The sequence below is a fragment of the Hirundo rustica genome, chromosome 2, assembly GCF_015227805.2.
Source record: "Hirundo rustica isolate bHirRus1 chromosome 2, bHirRus1.pri.v3, whole genome shotgun sequence".
Classification (NCBI taxonomy): Eukaryota; Metazoa; Chordata; class Aves; order Passeriformes; family Hirundinidae; genus Hirundo; species Hirundo rustica.
The window spans coordinates 85,482,984-85,504,055 of NC_053451.1; the positions used below are offsets into that span (position 1 = coordinate 85,482,984).

A 21,072-nucleotide genomic window follows, 5' to 3' on the forward strand; every position below is an offset into this window, starting at 1 on the left:
TCTCGGCACGCTGCCGACGATCGCTGCGGCCGCCCTGCAGCCGGGGTAAGCCGTTCCCCGCAGCCCCGGTAAGTCATTCCCGCCACCCGGCCCATTCCTCGCAGCCGGGGTAAGTCATTCTCGCCACCCGGCCCGGCTGGGCGCCCATGCCAGCATCCGCGCTGCGCAGATTTTACACTCCCCACAAAAAATCGCAGAACCACTGAATGGTTTGGGTCGGAAGGGCACCTTGAAGATCATCCAGTTTCAACCCACCCTGCCGCGGACAGGGACAACTTCGACTGGACCAGCTTGCTCAAAGCCCCATCCAGCGCGGCCTTGACCACTTCCAGAGATGAGACATCCACAGCTTCTCTGGGCAACCTGTTTCAGCTCCTCCTCACCCTCACAGTATGGAATGTTTCCTTATATCTAATCTAAAACATACCTTCTGTCACTTAGGTACCATTCCTTCCTGCCCTGTTACTACATAAATAGTCTTGCCCTATCTTTCCGGTAAGTTTCCTTCAGGTACTGTAAGGCTGCACTTAGGTCACCCCGATGCCTTCTCTTTTGCAGGCTGAAATAAACACATGCTGTTTGCCCTAAGGGATAGAGACATTTTGCTGGGCCAGGTAAAGGGAACGGTTAATGAATCAGTTTAATGAGGTCACCCACTCTCAGCGGTGCTTTACCCAAACTACTTTAATCTCGTACAAAGTGAGTGGATACTCGTACAGTAAGACCAATATTTGTCCTCAGTGCACAGCAAGGAGTCTTTGAAGCAGTCATAACTAGTGTCAGGCTCAGAGGGCTCTTTGGTTTCTTCAGGACTATCTCTGACTATGCATTACACAGCTGCCTTGTAACATTACATCTGAACAACCAACACTGCCAAAATACCTGTGGTAGCTCCACATGGAAGATGCAGCTCTGTCTCTTTAAACTCAAGACAGTTTTGTCACATCCCTTAGTGACAGCAGTTCTTATCTTTTTTTGTCTTCTCAGGGCTTGTGCTGGCATTATCCCAGTCTGCACAAGCAGCTGCTTCATTTTTGCTACACCTGGAAACAAAACCAATCTTAGCTTTCCCTGGTGGGATACCCATAACAAAGCCACTCCTCGTAACCCACTGTGTGATATCTCAAAAATGGTCCCTCACTCTGTCACAAAAATTAAATTTCTACACCATTCAAAGCACATGGAATCAGCAAGTGTTAGGCTGATTTTATTCTCTAAGGCGACATTCAATTCCCCAATATTAAACTAATCTAGTATTCTTGACATGAACTTTCTACTTTAAAAAATAGTGTTATATGTGTGTGAGTGTATATAAAAATATACTTTAAGATAAAAAAGCAATTTACAGTCATTACCTAAGTACTGACACAGTAGGACGTTGGCTTTTCTGTGTTTTACCAAAAGATACCAAAACTGTGAAGTCTTTGAAAAAACTAACAGGTGGTGAAAATGGTTTCTGAAATGGATTAAAAAATGAAAAACTTGTACCACCTAAACCAGTACAATATAAACAGAAGCATCTAAGTACTGATAGCTAGGTTCAAAGTTTAAAGGAGCTAAAGAACTTCATGTGCCTGTGATCATGCCAAATGCTGATAATGTGCATGTGTTCATATTCCTGAGTTAAGAGTAATGTCCAAAGCAAGTCAATTTAGTCTTCCTTTTCCATTCGTGTCTCCCTCTGCTCTCCTCCCTTCAAAAACACCTCTCAACCAAGCTAAAACAATAATGAATAAATACATGAAAATATTAAGTGGACTCCTCTAAGCATTTTAGATGCTTCTGGGACTTCAGTTGTCCTGTTAATCCCCTCTCGTGTTTTTTCAGCTGATAGTTCTGCTTAACATACATAGATCTGTTCAAAGTATCAATTCAAGTACTTTCAATTTGGCAAATTAAATATTTATTTCAAAGCCAAGGGTTGTGCTCAGTAATGGAAAACAATCGAACTACTCAGACTATTCTCAGAGTAACTTACAACAGCACAGTATTTCAGGCATGTTTGCTGAGTATCTGGCAAGATCTCAAAGCATGACAAGGGTGGTAAGCTGCCTAATTTAATTCCTCCTCATAGGGCAATCCAGGTGCACAAACCATCCTTGTGGCCAAGGAATTTCATGAGAGCAGTCAGTGTCAGTCCTTTTGCATGGCTGTGGACAGGATTTTTTAGGGCTTAGTATCTACTATGTATATAAACATCTTGTAAAATTTAAAAGGGCGAAGAGCAAAAATACACCTGTACAACCTCAGGAAGCTCTAACAGGGTCTCTGGTGACCACTTCCCTGCTGTGCTTTGTGAAGACAGCTGAGCAGAACAAAGAAATCACATCTGTGAGTCTACTTGTACGACAAGTACAAGTCACAAGGAACTTAAGACTTAAATTTGTAGAACAAACCTCACAAAAATCAAAAGGAATTATTTTTTCTTTTGACACAAGATTTTTCTCTTTAACGGTCTTCCAATATGAACTGCATTGCTGAGATAAATATATGAACTGTGTTGCTGAGATAAATATGCTTAGGATTGATTATGTCCCAGACTTTCAACAATACCTGTGGTGTAAATGACACATTTGCCTTTACCACTTGCTGCTGCCTTAGAGGCCTAGCTCCTGAGATGCACAAGACAAGAATAGCTAGCTGAATTTTCTTGCTAACAACATATAGACTCCTTATCCTACCTACTTGAAAGTCAGAGATGCTGCAGAAGTGAAAGCCTTTCAAGGTTTCTGGTCTGTCTGTGTACATTGCATTAATATCATCAATATCTTTAAAAATAAAATTGCAATAAAAAATCCATGCCCATCTTTTCCACTGCATACATTTAATATTATTGAGGAGCCCGTTTCCTTGTTTAAAGAAAGCTTTGAATTTTGACTGGCAATAATATCAGTGCATCCCCTAAAACACAGATGCACAGAATGAAGCAGTTCTTAGTCATAAATCCCACCATTAAAAAAATCCCAGCCAACCAACCAAAATCTAACAGACGCACACACACACAAACTCTAAAATATGAATTTGCCAGTACCTGATATGAGGGGCTAGGAATTTCAGATGAAGGATGAGATGGGCAGCCACTGTAATTTTCCAAGCAATTCGTTCTACAGAGAGCTATTATGACAGACAGTAAATTAGACTGGTGACACAGACTTTACAGCTGTTGCCACTTGATGCACACCCAACTGTGGAGCAGTAAATCTTGAAACAGAAGCTCTAGCAAGTAACCAAGCTACAGCAGTGCAGGAACAGAGCACATGTTACCCCTGAATACACAGTTTGAAGTGACTCAAGCCCCAGCAAACATTACTGCCAGAGAAGTCTTCATTCTACCTGGGAGCAAACTTCAGTCCAATGAAGACATTAAGGCCACAGCCTGCTGGTAAATACTGGTATAGGGCAGCTGAGCCCTTTGTAGGCCAACTGATCTGTACCCATGCAAGAACCCACTATTCTGATTAAAAGCAAAGCTGCTATTTTATGAAAGGGTGATGGAAATAGTTTAGGCTTATGAATTGGAATTAGCCTGTAAAAGAGTGTGTGGGAAACTTGATTTCCCCCCGATCCCATTTGCTAAAAACGAGTCACAAAACAAGCATTGAGCTAGAAATAAATCATTTATTTTAAAACAATACAGGTTAATAAATTAGTTATCAGAAAACTTAATAAATAGCGTCTTATAATTTACACAAGGCAAATACAACATGCCTATAACTATTTTTTAAAAAGCAAAGAGAGTAAGCTTGACTTGTAAGCCATTAACAAATCTATATATACATTATTTGGAAGCTAATAAAATAAACCATTTTTACGTAATCTGTAGTAACTATATTGCAAGAGCATTGAAGCAATCAAACCTGACATTGTATTTTTGCTGCCAACTGCCTTTTCCCTATATGCCATTAGAATTACTTTTTACATTCCAGGAAAGGGGAAAAAAAAAAAGAGGACTTAAAAATACCCCCTTTGTGTAATATTTTCCAATATTTTCCACTCTGTAGAGCAACTGTCTGGGGAGGGATGTGGACATGGAAGGACACTACACAACCAAAAACAATAAAGAAACCCCAAACTTACGTGCAGCTTTTAAAAAGAAATTTCTTAATCCATAACATTTCAACACTGCTGTCTGATACATTTGGGCACTACTAATGATAACTGTTGACAACATTGGTGCCTAACACAGTACACATTAAAATTCTGCATTCTGTAAGCCCACAGATAGCACCAAAGGATTATTACAAAGATAACAGGTAAAAGATAAACATTTAATAATGCTAGATTTAACAGTAAAACTTCAGCAGTTACACCATCTCAAGACGACTGGGGAATATAATCCTTGATGTCCTGATATTTTTGAAATAAGAATGTGAGGGGGGGTACAATGTGCAAACAACTTCCCATTTAAAGCACTTCATATTTATTAACTCCAAATTTCTTCAAATACAAACCCTGTATTTTTTTTTAATTAGATGAAAGCTAAACCTCAGTTTCTAGTGCTTCAACAACTTAATCCAGTGTTTCGATTTTTCAGTGCTAGTTGCTTCAGAAAAATACATATGTTCTGATATAAATCAGTATTATTAATAGGAAGCCTCACTTGTCAAACTGTGATATGACAGATTCTTATTAATGTTAGTTGCAGCTCACTAATAAATAGGCTCTATTTACACATACAGAGTCCTGGAAAGTCAATACAGCAGGTAACTTGTTTAGATATTTTTCTTTTTTACAGAAATATTTACGGTGTAACAAATGTGGGTTTTTGGTTGTATCAAAAAAGTTTCTATTCTCCTACTGAACATTTGAGGGATTTTTGTCTTTGACACCTAATAGAGATCGTGACTGACAAATGCAAATCCTCCATACACTGAAGGGATAATGATCAAAGCGCTATCCTCAAGTGAGTACCAAGTAAACATGTTTGACAAGTTTAACCGAAGTCAGACATAGGGAGTGAAGTGCCTTTTGTATGGATTTGAACATAATTCAAATGCATTCCACCACTGTACTGAGTCCACTTTTTGTATGTATAGCCTCTCCCACTTCTACTTTGCAATCAGAACTGAAGTCATCTAGCTTGCAGCTATCAATGCATACAACACAATGAGAATGTGAAAAGGGCAGACCCACGAGGGATGCCAGAGCTCAGGAGACAACTATGCACATTTGCTCCCTGAGATGATGGAACTCAGATATCTGTTTTATTCAAAGTGCTTACTTGTCAAAGGGGTGGGGGAAAAAAAAAAAAAAAAAAGGGGGGGGGGGAACAGCTAAAATTCAACAGTGCCTCCTTTTAAATCAGAAAAGCAATGGGACTAAAAAAGGTAGGACGCCTAGAAAGAGGAGGGCGTGAGATGGAGAGGGAAAGAATCATATCAACAGTGACAACAGAAAATGCTAATACATTTCTAAAGTTAGAACTGAACCAGATCCAGGTACAGCAGAACTTGAAAGAACACTGCTACACACTGAACAAAGTAGCAAAAATAAAACTTTCAGTTACTTAGCATTCAAGAAGTAAAAGGCTGCAGATACAAATGATGTGCAAGGCCACTAGAATTTCTTTCACTTTATGTGCTGGCTTTTGACATCTTTGTTTTAAACATCAAGGTTAATTAGACATTTCTAGAAAGCTCATCACAGATGAGGAGCAGCTGGGGAGAAGAAACTGTGCTGACATTGATCAGTGGTTACAGTGGTCAGAGGACTACAGAACATGGTTGCTACTTTATTCTTCCTCTGCATAGTGAGCACTTACTAAGTAAACTTCATGTGGTGCAGGAAATGTCAAGGTTTACACAGAGCAATCAAGTTACTTTGAATCTAATATTTACTAATAATTTGCATATGCATCTAGCATACTAGGACAGGCACTTTATAAATAATTAAGAATTAATTTTAAAACCAACCAAGACAAACAAATATGGCCAAAGGAGGAAAAAGGTGAGACCACGTTTCCATTCTGACCTAAGGATTTTCATAGACATTAAAGGCTAATACAAAACCAACATACAACCCATGAACTCTGAAGCTGAATTTTGAAAAGACAACTTGACTGCTTCAGAAAACATTGTTTTAAAAAGGTTAGTACAGATCTCATAACCTATGTGCAGTTCCAGATTCAATTAAAAAAAAAAAAAAAAAAAAGAATTAATATGACAAAATATAAGTGTTTGCTGAGGATCAAGATACCATTTTCCAATCAATAATGAAGGAGGTTAGATTAACCAGATTTCATAGCCCAGTTGCCCTCATCTACAGTTCTCAAACTTTCTAAAAACCTTGCACAATATTTGAAAATCCATGAAGATGGTCTTTTCTCTGCTAGCGCTACTCTATTTCATTAGGATACCCAGTTACTGTGTGCTGGCCTATAACAATGCACATTTCTGCCAACTCAGAGCCATTCCCCTGCAATATGGAGTTTTAAAACAAGCTTGCTAATAACACAGTAGGGCTCTTACTCCTTCAGAACAATACCTTCATAAGGCTAGATCTTTTGGATTCACTTCTGCATTGTGAAGTGCATCATTTGGATGCACTTCTGCCATTAGTAAGGCTTACAGCATTCATTTTAAATGAAAATGGAGGCTTGAGTTTTAAGGAAACCTCAGTTCGGGTCAACAAAAAATATCACAAGAGCACACAGTATTATTCCCCACTAATCAACATCCATGTTCCTGTCAGGCAAAGCTGCATTCATGATTTCTTGATAAAGTGTTGTGAATTTTCTCAAATACTGTCTTTAATCACATTGGGATTTCCTGTTTTCTTGGGAAATGTTCCGATCTAAAGATGTTGAGTTCCACTGTACTCTTCCATTTTTGTACTTACATGGAAACAAATATTCATTGCTTTTCAAGCTTTCAACTTTTTGACTCATGATGTTTTGGCTACCAAATATAAGCAAAACATGAAATTAACTATGTCATTCTTTAACCTATCAATGTTCTCTAAATGGTTTAAACTGAGCTGTTCAGAGTCATCCCCATCATAGCTTAAGCTGTCTGTACTACTTGTCAAAATATTACAACTGAACTGTTCACACAAGTCTATGAATTACTGATCTGAATGTATGGCCCTGTCAGTTACTTAAAACTCAACTCTCTGAATGCTTTAGCTTTTTCAGTCTTTAACCTCCTTTTCCCATGTTACAAGAATATCATCCTTTTTGAGCTATGAGAAATCTCATGCTTTTCTTTCTCTTAAATTTCTTCTTTTTGTGGTCCCTATTTATTAGCTGTTTCACAAAATGGTCTCCTGCATTTAGTCACTAAAGTAAAATAAAGGTATGCTGGACTGCTTTCAACATTTCTCTTCCCATTAGAACTATGAGTTTTTCAGAAGCTGTCAAGGCATCCAGGGGTTTCAGTTCAGGTTTATAAATTCTTCCAAAACCATATGGTCCTTCTAGATGCTTTATGTGTTTAGAATTTGAATACAGTTCAATACTGTAGACAGTGAAATTGAATTATTAAACTGGTATAGGCCATCTGAAACAAATACATTCATGATTATGCAGTGTTTTTTGATTGCAAAGGCACTGAAACAGTTCTGAGCTGCTTACAAATAAGCCACCATGTAGGCAATGAGTCTGTGCATCATTTCCACATCCTTCACAGTCTTTCTACCTGCTCCCAATTAAAAACTCTCAGATGAATACAGTATGTCTTAATGTACGTAAGTTACAAAGAAAAATGCATACGTGGACACTACATGAGCTGATAAGTGATTAGTGAAAGATATTTAAGGGTCTACTGCTCTGTATAAGGAATTCAATTGACAACTCCCCTGTGTCTTCACTGCATGGCAGACAAAGTTGCCAAGACTGTCGCTAAAAAGAACAAATCTGCAGTCCATGATCCAACCAACATTTGTCTAAGAATTCACAGCCTTGACGGTGAAGACATTGCTATACTGAGATTCACAAATCGTTCCACTTACTTTTCCTCCCTTATTTTAAGGTATACATCACTTATGATGAAAGGTATCAGATTGAGTGCATTAGAAACTGATGTCCTCTGCCCACAGAAATGGTACCTCAGAAGACACAATAGAAAGCTTTCACACAGGTCTGTCAGAATTTTCACAGAGCTTTTCTGATGGGCTACCTTTTACAGTGAGGAAATACATCGGTCTCTATGCTGACTCAATCAGTAGTTCAAATTAAGTTCATTTATTGTGTTGACTGGGTTACATGGACAGCTGTTCCTTTGAAACTGGATGGAAGCCTCCAATTTATTTCACATAGGCCACCAAATTGTCAGGGGGTAGTTACCAACCTGAATCCTATTTGAAACAGTGACCTAGAAACGAACAGCTCTGCATCCTTCCCTGAGCCATCCAGTTTCCCCTCAAAATTTTTTAATCTGTCTTCATGTTAGGTTTGTTTAAATCTCCAATATTGAAGTTGAATTCCTTGAAGACTTGTATAAGGACAATTCCAATAGATACTGTGGTGAATCCACAAGCCATGCCCAAAAAATCTACGACTCCTACATTACTCCATTCCCTGAAAAGGATGGCTGAAGCCAGCAGGACTAGAGTGGTAAACACAACGTAGTAGATGGCACCAAACACAGAGGAGTCAAAACACTCCAGTGCCTTATTGATATATCTGAACTGAATGATAATGCTACATCCTAATACTGCCAGAAGTACCAGACAGAGGTACAGAGCCCTTTGACTTGATGGGTTATTGTGAAAGATATCTTGAGCAGCCAGCCCAATGCCTTTTGTGCTAGGAACAGTGAAACTGCCCAACAGAGAGCAAATACTGATGTAAACCATAATATTAGTAGGTCCATGAGCTGGAGCTATCCAGAAGATAAGCAGGAGAAGCATTAGCAGCACTATGCAGAGATAACCCACGAAAACTGGAAAACAAAAAGAAAACAAGAAAATATCAAGATGAGAACTCTCAGTCTTCTAAAGATTTTAGCAGGCAAATCATATCCTAGCAGTGACTTTCAGGTATATATCACAATTAAGATTTGCTACTGAAGATAGATCCAAATAACTGAGCATCCAGAAATACTGGCATCCACGACTGATGATGTTGTCATGTTCTTTGGGAAAAACAAATAACCATGTAGAAAATTACACACTGTGGCACATTTGAGATTTTTTTTTTTCTATCTTACTCTCTTTTCCATTAGGACTATACTCCTTAAAGCCTCCTATGACAGACAGAAGGATAACACCTCATTCATAAACAGTTCATTAAGGCACGGTGTGTGGATCCATCAAAGAACTTAAAGTTAGATCCCACTAAGGTGAGCACATGAATAGGAACAGTTAAAACAAACTTGGGGCCATATTATTTACATTATACCATTATATCAGCACACATACAAGATTAGTGAAAGACATTTCATGTTTTAGACTTTTAAAGAAATATACAGCCAATGCATTTTGTTCAGATTTAAATGGTAAATTGAGACCAAGGTATTTGTTTTCCTTTCTTTGTTTGCAGATATTTTGAATAGCTGATGTTATTAGGTTTGAGTTTCACTTAAAGCAAATACAAGAAAAACAATAGTTGGCAGTTTAGCTCTTAAGCAAGAAAAATAAAAATGGGCCTGGACCATATTAGTAGTGAGTATGTAGTCCTCCAGCAGCTGGTGAGAGAGGACAGGCATTTCAGCATATGTCTCAATAGCCTATTTCTACATACCTTTATTGTGCAAAGAAATCTAGTAGAAATCTAGAATAACTGGTATGTATTGTCAACTTCTAATTAAAAAGAAAAAAGTGGAGTAATAAAGGAGGGAAGAAAGACAGTATTTTTTTGGTTTTTATAAAACAACTTAAATTGAGATCCTGGATTTATACTTTTCATCTCTAAATAGCAAGGTACAGTTTTCCATAGTGTTACAGAATTACAAGTTCACCTGGCCATTGTTCTGAGCTTGCTGTGCAGGATAATGTTTTCAAAAGTATCCATGTTTTCCTTTCTGCAGGTATGTCCCAATAAATATGACAAGGTCTAAGAAGAGCAGGGCATTGTTTTCTTACACAAAAACTGTACTGGTTTGCCTCTGTCACATCATGACATTCCTAAGTCAATTTCCCTATTTGGTAGAAGTGGTAAAACTCTTCCTCAAGTGTGCTCCTGCTGAACCTCAGAAAACCATTATGATTTAATGAAAAAGCAAACTACCTGGATTTGTAAGCTTCTCTTCAAGCTCAGCCTGAGTTGTTACACTCTCGGACTTTGGGGAATGTATAATGAGAACAACAGACCCAGCACAGCTCAGCAAACATCCCAGCTTGCCAAGAATGTTCAGTTTCTCTTTCAGTAGGTAAGAAGCTAAGATGGACCTTTGAAAAGAGGAAGAAAAACAGAAGTTTGAGTGCATCCTGCTAATAGTGTTCTAACAGTTGTGTGCCATATGCATTTCCCTTTCAAAGAAATACTGTAAAATGTTGATGAATTCTCAAAATGTATTTCTGACTTATCTGAAGAAAGATTCATGCATTTGCAGTTTTACTGAATCCTTGATATCTCACCTTAGGAAAAAACCCCAGAACAAGACACAAACTCCAACAAAACTCCTAGCCACAGCACCCCAAAAACCAAAATCACATCACCCCCTCAAAACCCCTCTCCAAACAACCAAAACCCCCCCCAACCAACATCTGATTCCTGAGGCAGACATCTACCCATTACCATTTTGGTGAGGTGTCACAAATCCCCATTTTATAGGTGCTGAGCAGTCATGAGATAGCAGTGACCTGTGGTTACAAAGATCCCGGGGCTTGGCTCAGACAAGTAGCTGACCAAAGTAAGCAAAAATATGGCCTAGGATAAAATAATAGGTGGTACTTAGAGCACCACCAATGTGTTTCATTAAAGACAGACATGAAGCAATGCCACTACACCCTGATGACCAGTGCAGTCACAATTCAGCAGGCAACAGAAAAATATCAAGGCACTGCACAGCTATGTTTTCAAAGAGTTGTGCTTTTTCACTGCAGTAGTTCCACAACTGTAGTTCATCTATTCACGAAACATTAGTTACATACTAAACTCCTTAAACTCACTGCCTTTTCTGTGCCTCCCACAAACATAACTTCTAAGAATCTGGGGGCATGCATTTGCAAGGAAGTCCCTTGAGTTTTCCTCCTTGGAGAGAAGCCAGATCCAATGAAACGAAATCAGCATCAATAAACACGTGGGCTGTGGATAGCAGGGTAGAGAAAGACTGTGAGACAAAAGGAAAGATCTACATAGTAAGGGAATTGTGAACAAGAGAATATGCAGAAAAGTCCAGAAAAACCACAGAGAAGGAAGAAAAAAAATGTTTATCTGTTCCAAATAATAGTGAGAGCTAAAAGCAGAAGATACTCAGGAAAATCCTTCTTCATCACTGCCTTCCCCCAGCCCAGCTTTCCTGGGGAAAACAGAATAGGTGACATTATAGCACATCATGAACAGCTGTAAGTCTGATGTTTCTCAGTGGGCCTCCAGTGAACACTGAGTCCATCTGACATTTTATTAAGTAGTAATGACATCCAGATAAGAACAAGAAAAGCAAACTCTTACCCAAATGGAACGCCAAGAGCTCCCAAGGGCGTCACTAGCACAGTTGGGACTGCAGTGTAGGCCAAGAAATTCCCTATTTGACCCAGTGCCACTGTCAAGAGAACCAGAAATAAGCCTTTAAACCCCTTTGTAAAAATAAGTAATCAAAACTTGCCCAATACTGTTCGGGAAAGACTGACCTAACTGGAAAACAGATGTTATAATTTGCTTAGTTCTGTTAATTTTGCACATAAGCAGGATGGCTGGAATTTTTCTGTAGTTTTGTATTTATTAATACAGGATTTATATTTGCCACACAAGAGTATCCAAGTGGGCACAGTAATCTCATTTGTATCTTCTCTTAGTCAAATATAAATAAAACCATGAATTAGAAACACTCATGGATTACAATCTCAGTATTACACTCAAATATTTGTATGAGGAGGGGTAAAAGTACATACAATCCATGGTTTCATCTTTAGAACGTGCAGTCGTGTAAAACAAATGTACTTGATTATAGTTCCTAACAGCAGAGTTACTTTCTGGGAGGGAAATAAAGACAGTGCTGAGGAATCTTCTGCTGAAACACTAAGCACATGCATAAGGGCTTTTCAATACATTACATCAACTTTTCATAACACTGTATAACATCCAGAGTCATTCCTGACAACTGTAAAAATAGCATGCCTGACAAGCCACAGTAACAGCCTCAACCTTATTTTTCTTTCCTCCAGTAAAAGCAAATTCCAAGATATACCACAGTATTGCACATCACAGCTGTGATAACAGTTCATGTGTTCAAGTTTTCAGTTAAAAAATAAAAGCTGGATAGTTTTGCAAGTGCTGGCAAGTTTATAATAGGTCAACATACTTGCATAGTTACTGGGTCTGTGGTAACTGGCAAGAAGCTTGAGATTGAGCACAAATTACAAAAAGCTCAGATTTCCAGTTGCTATTAAAAGCCATTATCAGCATTTAAAAACATTTCAAGAATCCAAGGTGTCTTTATGCTCAGGCTGGCACTGCCCTCAACTATCAAATATCGTTACTATCATCCAGTTCTTTACATCTGCAAAGCACTCTGCAAACATTAATTAATTTACCAATTTAGCTCACATTATCACTAGAGCTGAAGACCTGTGTAACCTACAGGAAATATGAAGGAGACAAACAAGCTTGCAAAACTGCAGAGTGTGGCAAAATTGTATTAATTAATTCCCTGAGGATTTCTCTATGTGCAGGAGTGAGATGGAGAAAATGATGCGCAGCATTTCTAAGGCACAGGAGACAGTGGTGGTCTCTCTGTCCTGGGAACAGAGTAACTCAGTTATCAGCCTCAGGTTGATTGGAGATCTGTGTGGCAACTCTGGCATTATCTTCAAGGCATCTGAAGGCACTGGGGCAGATCTTGGATGAAGAATGGTGCACAGCTGACCCTCTGCATTTCTGCAGATTACATATATACATTTCCAAATGACTCGGACAAAAGCTGCTTTTTTTGGAGGTCAGCTGTCCTAACTTTCTGTTGGAAGAACTCTTAACAGATGGCACCAACATAAAGTAGATCTCTGAAGCTTCAGTCAAACGGAACATATTGTAAGGCAACTGAACTTACTGGAGGTTTTCCATATCACCATGGAATAGTAGTAACAGTCCCTTACCACCACAAATGACAGAGCAGGACTACTTAACACCAGTTAAAAAAAGAATCTCAGTAATTGTTACCATCTACCTGATGTTGAGGACCTTTGCTGCCAACCTATCCAGTCCTCTCTGAACAGAAATTCCTCATCAGATACATCAGTGCTGTAAGTCAAGACATGACTTCAATTCTTGAAGGCACATCGAGCTTTTAATATGATAAACAAGTATCAGTACCCTCAAAACAACTGCAACACGAAATTTGATGCATACTGGCATATCTCCATTAGAAAGGAGACAAGGAGTAGACCTGCATAGCAAAAGATATCTATTCTAAGCATGTCAGGGGGTTTATTTCAGACTAACTTCTGTCTGCTCCCACTAACTTAAAGTGTATTTGCTGCTCACATGCATTAAGTATGTTCGTAGAATTCATATTCCAACCTAGTTTCGTTTTAAAGACCAGGTCAGAAGCTCCAACTCTGCTATGAAATGTGAAATACAGCCCAATCTGTGGTGACGAACAGGAGATGCACTTCACAAGTGTACTCCCCATCTGTAGTACAACACTAATGCAGATGTTTTCACTGTAAGAACCAGCCATATCTATGTTGCTATCAAAACCTGCACTGAAACTAATTAATTAACCAATTAATTAGTTTAATGCTCATTGAAATACCTGTACACATGCTGCAATTATTCTTTTGACTACAGAGTAAGGAAAAGTCCCTTAGCAGATTCTGCAGCCCTTCCTTTGAAGTCTTCTGCAATCCAGTGGATCTCAGGGCTCCCAAATGGTTGGGCAGCATTATGCTGAGTCAGCCAACACAGAAACACTTATTCACCATCTGAACAAATACCATGAGAACAAATTGATAGAGTTTAGGTGGGTTTTGTTAGTCATCAAAACTCCAAATTCTCTGCTTGAGAAAATGATGTCAGCTGTTATAATTTCACCCAGATAACTGGGGGTATTGCTAATTCCACAAGTAACACCTTTCCTCAAACATCACCTTTCTCTGCGTCCCATAGGTGCCTGGCCCTTGCTATTGCTTTTTGTGACTGTGCTGCCATTCTGAGTCTATAATATCCACAAGCAAGTCTTCTTGCTCAGTTCCTTGGTAAGGCTACTGAGGTTTTGTTTTGAAATACCTGCATCTAGCTACAGGAAAAAAGCCAACAGATACCATTCCCTTCAGCTGTTTTGCCTTCATTCAATTCAGTCAGCTCTTTTAAGCGTGAAATTGTTTTTGCTGATTCATCAAGATAAGTCCTGTAATAAAACCTCCCTTTTTTAACTCCTTCTGTGTAGAGATTACAGATGGGAGCCTCAGAAGTGATAAACTGCACAGATTTATTTCTACTTAGGCAGTAGTGATCCTGTCAGAGGAGGAAGCTGCCAAAGAACTACTTAAACTCAAGTTCAATCAGCTGGGGACTTTTCTTCTGAAGCTCTGTTGGCTTCCACACTTCCTGTGAACTTTGTCATTCAACAGGATCTATCAGTTTTCATTCCTTTTGCATTCCTTTTTAAGGCAACAAAACCAAAAATCAGAGACTTACCTTGCTGCCACAAAATCAGGGACATAACTGGACTCATATACTTCCCAGAAACAGCATCAGAACTTTCCAAATAATTCACAAAAGGCTGGATTAGAGTATAAAAGTGGGGTATGATTCTAAGCTTGTGGGTGGAACTAGGGCTGGTGTGTAAGAGGAGAAAGCTAGTTGCTCCCCAAACTCCAGATTCACATCAGAGAATGAACTTGGTGTTAGCAGAGTTACAAAAGATATTACGGGTAAAATTACATTGATTTCATATCAGCACCACAGAAAGCTTTGCATTGGTCTTGCAGAATAAAAGCAAAACTGAAACTGTATCTGTTGAACTAGAAACCAAAAGATTTTTTTTCTTTTTTTAATTGAGGCTGGTTAAATGCTTTCTGATCTAAAACCTAACATGTGCTCAATGAGCCCTTTTGTGCAGAGCAACTATTTTTAATTCAGCTTTATTAAAAACTGAGCTGGCCAGTGCAATACAGAGACACAAACCATGCAGGAACCCAGAGTAAGAGCAGTGTGCGGCTGCCAAGGGCTGCAAGTACCAAATGGTTTGGAAAGTGGAAAGACATCTGACTCATGTTTGTCCCAGCTCTTTGCCTTTGCAAGCACCATCAGGCATGGTAGCCATGGTAAGAGTTTACTAAAAGTGGGATATTTCTTGGGATGGGAATTTCATGACAAAGGAATGTGAGATTTCAAGATGAAAACCCAGATTTCCTGATGTCTCCCATCACCATCTAAGCAAAGCTCTCTCTTAAAAAAAAAAAATCAAAGCTTTTTAAGATACTTACTTGCAATAGTGCCTGACCACCATACTATATCAGTTAAGTACGAAGTACCTGGAAGTATAGGAAAATGTATTAGAAAAATATGAAATCACAATATTGGGATTATGAAACAACAGTTTTAGTTGTTAAGGACCTTTATCTTAAACCTATTCTTCAAAGCAACTGAATGTGAGATTAAAAAAAAAACAAAAATCAATTTTGGATTTGGCTTATGTTTCCAAGTAAGACCTTCTTAAGACAGTGTGTTAGTCGAAGTTCTGGTTTCCAGTCTGAAGTACCTATGTGACACTAATGCGGTATTGTGTAGAAAAGCATCCAAAATGTCACCAAATGCTTCTGAGGGTGACATTTAAACACACAAATTAGAACCACTTCTAGGAGAACTGTAAACCAGTGCAAACAGAACATGATTTGGCTCAGTTAGTTTGCTAATACAACCTCAGTGAAATTGTATTGGAAAAATTGTAGCTTAGAAATTGTTTTGGCACACAGGTTTGGCAGGACCACAGGGTCGCCCGATCCTCCTGCACTTAAGCATTGGAAAGTGCTACAGCTGAAGCCTCTGAATTCCTGAGATAGTGCCCCATTTCAGAGAGGAGTAAAAACTCAGCATTGTCCTTAGTGCCTCCCAATCACTCTCCACTGGAGGATGATTATTTTCACTGTCAAATTAGGAGCTCTTGCCTTGGGATGTGCACAGGTGGAGCCTGTGCACCACAGAAGTTCTGCTTCTGTAGAACATCAAGGCTCATGACCACTTCCTAAACTAAAGCACAGCCTTCTCTGAGCACAACATTGGCATCAAGTTATGCTCCTAGTTTTGCTCCTCTTTCTAGCAATACAGCTTCTGCATTCATTTGGGAAGATGCCTTCTCAAAAGCTGCTGGAGTAGTAGGCAATATTGTACCTACTCTGAAATCCCAAATGGAAGAAAAACACAGCCATCACTAACTCTGGCAACACAAAGTATTAAGCACTTGGAAATCACACTATACAATTGAAAAGAGATGAAATATGACTAATGAAAATGGCCAGCTTTAGAGTGGGCGTAGTAATTTTTTAGCCTTTTGTTATTGCATATAAAATAAAAACACTGTTGGGGGCAGAAATTATAGAAAATATTGACTCAAGTAAGGTAACTTCACAAAATATTTGTCACCCACTGCTGTTTCTAACTAGACAAGAATTACTAATTACATCAATACTATATTATTGATTCAAGAGAGAAGACAGAAGAGGCTTGAAGTGCCTCCTTGTTAATTATACAACACCTGCTGAAGACAATGGAAAAAAGACATCATTTGACACTGGCCATCTCAGACTCACAGCTCCAACTGCCAGATTCAAGGCAGAACCCTACTGCTTCATAACACAAAATAGAGAGAAACCTGGGGTATTTTCCTGCCTGCCTCCTCACTGAGCATGCCAATAGAAAGAACTACAAAATGCCCAGCAAGATGCACAAACACCAGTAATATCTTCAAAACAGGAAGTTTTACAGCTGCTAGCACTGAGAAAGCAGGCACACGCCCATCACTCACTTAACCCAGTGTTCCACTGAATGCTTTTCAGGAGTTAGTACACTCAAAATGGAAACTTCCTCCAGCTGCCTTGAATGCAAAATTATTTTTCTCTCATATTTTCTCACTGCTTCCCAAAAAAAAAAAAAAAAAAAAAAGTTTATATTTATGATGCAAACGTGATCTCCCTGTGGACAATCAAAATGGTTTACAGCCATCTTGGAGGGAGACTGTGCTTTCAAAACAAAAGTTTGTCTCATGCCCTTAAATGTAAGGTAATTGCAGAAAAAGCAAAACAAAAACTTTTTAGATCAGACTGCTAAGTTGTGGTAACATAGTTCCAAGCTTGCTTTACTTCACTGCATTCACCCTGAACATGTTAGATGCCGCAGGCAATGGATATGCAAGTACAAATATATATATATAATATTTATTTGTATATTATTTCTATGTGTACATATATGTACATATTTACAAATGTGCAATGTATACAGAAAAAATACCTTGTCCTGGAACTAAAAAACATTTCTCATAAAAAAAGAGTTCCTAGAACTTATGGAGATATTTTCATACACAGACATCATCACCTACAAAAACAAATGGCTACTGACCACGGTAATACAATTTAAAGGCATCATGCAACCTGTGTTTACAGTCTTTCCCTTACATAAAAGCATGATACTAAAAACAAATTAATTTTTTTTAATTGCATTTTCCCATATTCAAAACATGAAAATGTAACTAGCAAATGCTGTTCAGCTGCATGCTTTGAGTTCCAATTTCAAAATAAAATACAGAAGACCTTCACACTTGTGAATTTGTAGCTTTGTTATGGTTAAACTGTCTAGACAGCACAGTCAGTTCCTGAATACGTTCACCTCAGGAAATAATAATGAGGCACGGGATTTCAATATGAAAAATACAAGAAATATTTCATGTTACTGATCTGTCTCTTCTCAAAAAGTGGAAACCACCATGTGACGGATAACACCTTGCGTATCAGTCTGTGGAAGAGCTGGAATAAACAAGCGACAAGAGGTGCTGGTGCTGTTCACGGCAAGACAGTATCTAAGCCACAGAAACTGTGGTAAAGTCCCACAAGTACGCGAAAAAGAAGAACTTGTGTATGGACAGGAGTGCATGCAACACACAAGTCCCGAGTGCAGTGTTACCCCGTGACAGACCAGCGCGCTGACCATACATCAGGCAGCTGTTGCTGATGCGCAGTAACAGCCCCTCGCTGCTCTCCCCCGCCAATACATCCTGACTGACCCCCACCTGCCGCCTCTCCGCTCAGTTATCACCTCCCTTGCGCCTCGCTCACTCACGGACCTCTGATGTCAAGCACACGCTTAAGCTGACAAACTGAAGCCGGCACCCCGTCCGGGCGCCGGGAAGGTGTCCCCCGCACCAGGAGACACGGCCACCCTCCCATCACGGGCTCTGGCACGGCCGAGGGTGCCCGTGCTCCTCGTCCCTCGGCAGCCTCCCCCGCCTCCCGCCGCCGCAGCGCGGGGAAGGGCCGCGGGGCGAGGGAGGGAGCGGCTCCGCGGGCGGCCGGCCCGGCTCGGGGAGGGGGGAGCCGTCCCGCACCGCGCCGCGCCGGGGCCGAGGCCCCGCACACCCGGGAGGTTACCGGGGGACCAGGGGCGCGGAGGGAGGCCGGGAAGCCCCGGGAGCGGCGCTCCCACCCGCCGCCACCGCAGCGCCGGGCCCCTACCTCTCCCGCGGGCCCGCACGATCCCCTTCTTCTGCAGGACGAAGGTGGAGCCGTTCACCAGGCTGGAGACCACGGCCACGCTCAAGCCCAGCGACACGGCGGCGGGCCCGGGGCTCTGCGCCCCCTCGCCCGCTGCCGCACCGACCGCCATCCGCATGGCCCCGCCGAGAGCTGCAGGCGCGGCGCCTGCCCGGGCCCAGCGCTCCCGGCAGCGGCTCTGCGCCGGGACCCGCCCTGCGCTGCGCTGCGCCGCGCCGGGGGCGGCTCCGGGCGGGGAGCGGCGGCAGCCGCGGCTCTGGCGCCCGTCCCGAGCGGGGACGGCAGCGGGGTGACGTCACAGCCGGGGCCGCTCTGCCCCGACGGCCGGTGTGGCACCGCGGCTCTGTGCCGCCCTTCTCCGCCCCGGCACCGCGGCTCTGTGCCGCCCTTCTCCGCCCCGGCACCGCGGCGGGCGAGGCCACCCCGCTGCCGCTGCTTTCGGGGGTCCCCGGCGCGGGGAGATACCGGACAGAAGCTCGGAGCTGCGAGCATCCGTGGGCAGGGGGTGCGGGACGACGTGTAGGGGGATGTGGAGAAGTGTGCACAGGGATGTGAAGGAGAGGGGGTGACCGCAGGGCGAAAGGATGCGGAAAGACAGAAGGATGCGAGGAGACGTGCGGAGGGATGTTCTGACGGACAGACGAGTCCCGCCGGGCCAGTGTTTCTGGTGTTTCGCTTTCCTGTGGGGTTTCTAAAATTTACGTCGACTCCCGCTCCGCCCGAAGCGTGGGATGTTGCGACGGCAGGGCCAGGCGGGGGTCAAGGCTGCAATCACAGCCGCCAGGTCAGGGTGAGGGGCAGAGCTGGACAGTCGGCCAGGCACTGGGTGGCTGCACACTGAGAAAGCTTGACCTCTGCCAGGAGTCGTGCACGTTGCCTGAAAACTGGGGGATACGTAATCACTCCTGCAGTAAATCAAAAAATTCACTTTTATTTCCAGGTTCATTCTCTTCTAATGGCACGGAGCAAGGTCAGATATTCACATTTATGAACCTCCTCTTTCAGCTATCATTCAGCATCTTCCTTGTTCTGGCAGGGCAGAACCTAAGCCATCCTGCCGTTGCAGAGGAGGGCTGGAGATCCCTCTGATAGCAATACAGCTGGGCCATCACAGGGCCACAGATCTCTCTTTGAGAGAACTCAGTCTCTAAAAGTTGAAGGGCTGAGCTGAAAGTAATCTTCCTTGTTCAACAGAAGTATTTCGTAGCAGGTATCTCACTGCAGTTCTCACCATTTCCAAATATATGTTGAAATAAATCAATCCATAATGGGTTCCTGTGGCAACATTCGTCTAAGGAAATGAGTTATGGTATCTTGGCTTAATATAAATGAAAGTGGACATTTTTGTAATTTTTAACAATTCGGCATGGTTCTTAGCTTATATTTTGGCATTCCCAGGAAATATGAGTGAGTGAAGATGCAAACTCCTGGAAATATTTCTCTTGTCTGCATATTTCTTGGTTTGCCTACACTGTTTGAGGCAGCTGTCCTAGGAAGGCACAGGAACACTGTGATGATTTTTTAAGGTTTAATGGCAAGATATGTGTTACTTACTGCAGTGGTGCCCATATTTTCACCTAGGTTTTTTTTCATCAAGTCATTGTATCAGTACTGAATGTGATGGAAGAGAGGATTCATACTTGTGAGACTCACAAGACCTGCAAAATGAGTACACAGGAGGTGGAAGAACAGTTATCCATAGCAACCCTTGGAAACAAAGATAGAGGTGAAGACAAATGCAGGCTAATTATAAATATCCGTTTCTGATCTATATACAGCCTAGAAACATATACAGAAATATTTATTACAGGAAATAATTTATGCTTGCACAGTGAAAAAAAAAATATATATTTAACAGCCTTTGCATCTAATTATCAGGCAAGTTTCTAAACATAGCTCAAACCTGGCCAATTTTTATACTCAAAATCTCTCTCTGGTGTGGTTGAACCAAGACAAAGCAGGTACCAGAGATCTCAAAGAAACAATTCATTTGACTCCAGCCATGTCATTTTAATATCTTTCTTATAAAGCTAATGTCCTACTTAAAAATCTCATATATACCTTTCCAAAGTATGTATTTGGCTAGGTAATTCTAACATGCTTAATCTGTCTTATTCAGTTAGTTACTCTTGCACTTGCCATATAATAGGTGCAGTGTTCCTGAGGATTAGTCATAGACTAAAATAATACATGCAGCAGTGATAAACATTAAATTTGTAAATATCTTGAAAAGCAGCCTGATTTCACCCTATGTCTGTATTATTGAGTTTA

The 21,072-nt window shown here is 41.0% G+C and overlaps 1 protein-coding gene and 1 long non-coding RNA gene across 2 annotated transcripts; one reads left to right on the forward strand and one right to left on the reverse strand.

Annotated features, from left to right (window-relative positions):
• The first annotated feature begins 142 nt into the window (after window positions 1-142).
• Window positions 143-11,941, forward strand: LOC120748551 (uncharacterized). Its single transcript, XR_005699390.2, has 3 exons — window positions 143-390; window positions 9,162-9,278; window positions 9,966-11,941. It is a non-coding gene; the product is annotated as an uncharacterized LOC120748551 (long non-coding RNA).
• Window positions 3,599-18,969, reverse strand: NIPA1 (NIPA magnesium transporter 1). The gene is made up of 5 exons (XM_040055020.2): window positions 18,763-18,969; window positions 15,526-15,573; window positions 11,552-11,642; window positions 10,166-10,326; window positions 3,599-8,879 (listed from the first exon to the last, which is right to left on the reverse strand). The coding sequence occupies exons 1-5, from the start codon at window positions 18,917-18,919 to the stop codon at window positions 8,368-8,370; spliced, it is 969 nt and encodes a 322-aa protein (XP_039910954.1). The 5' UTR covers window positions 18,920-18,969; the 3' UTR covers window positions 3,599-8,367.
• Window positions 18,970-21,072: the final 2,103 nt, after the last annotated feature.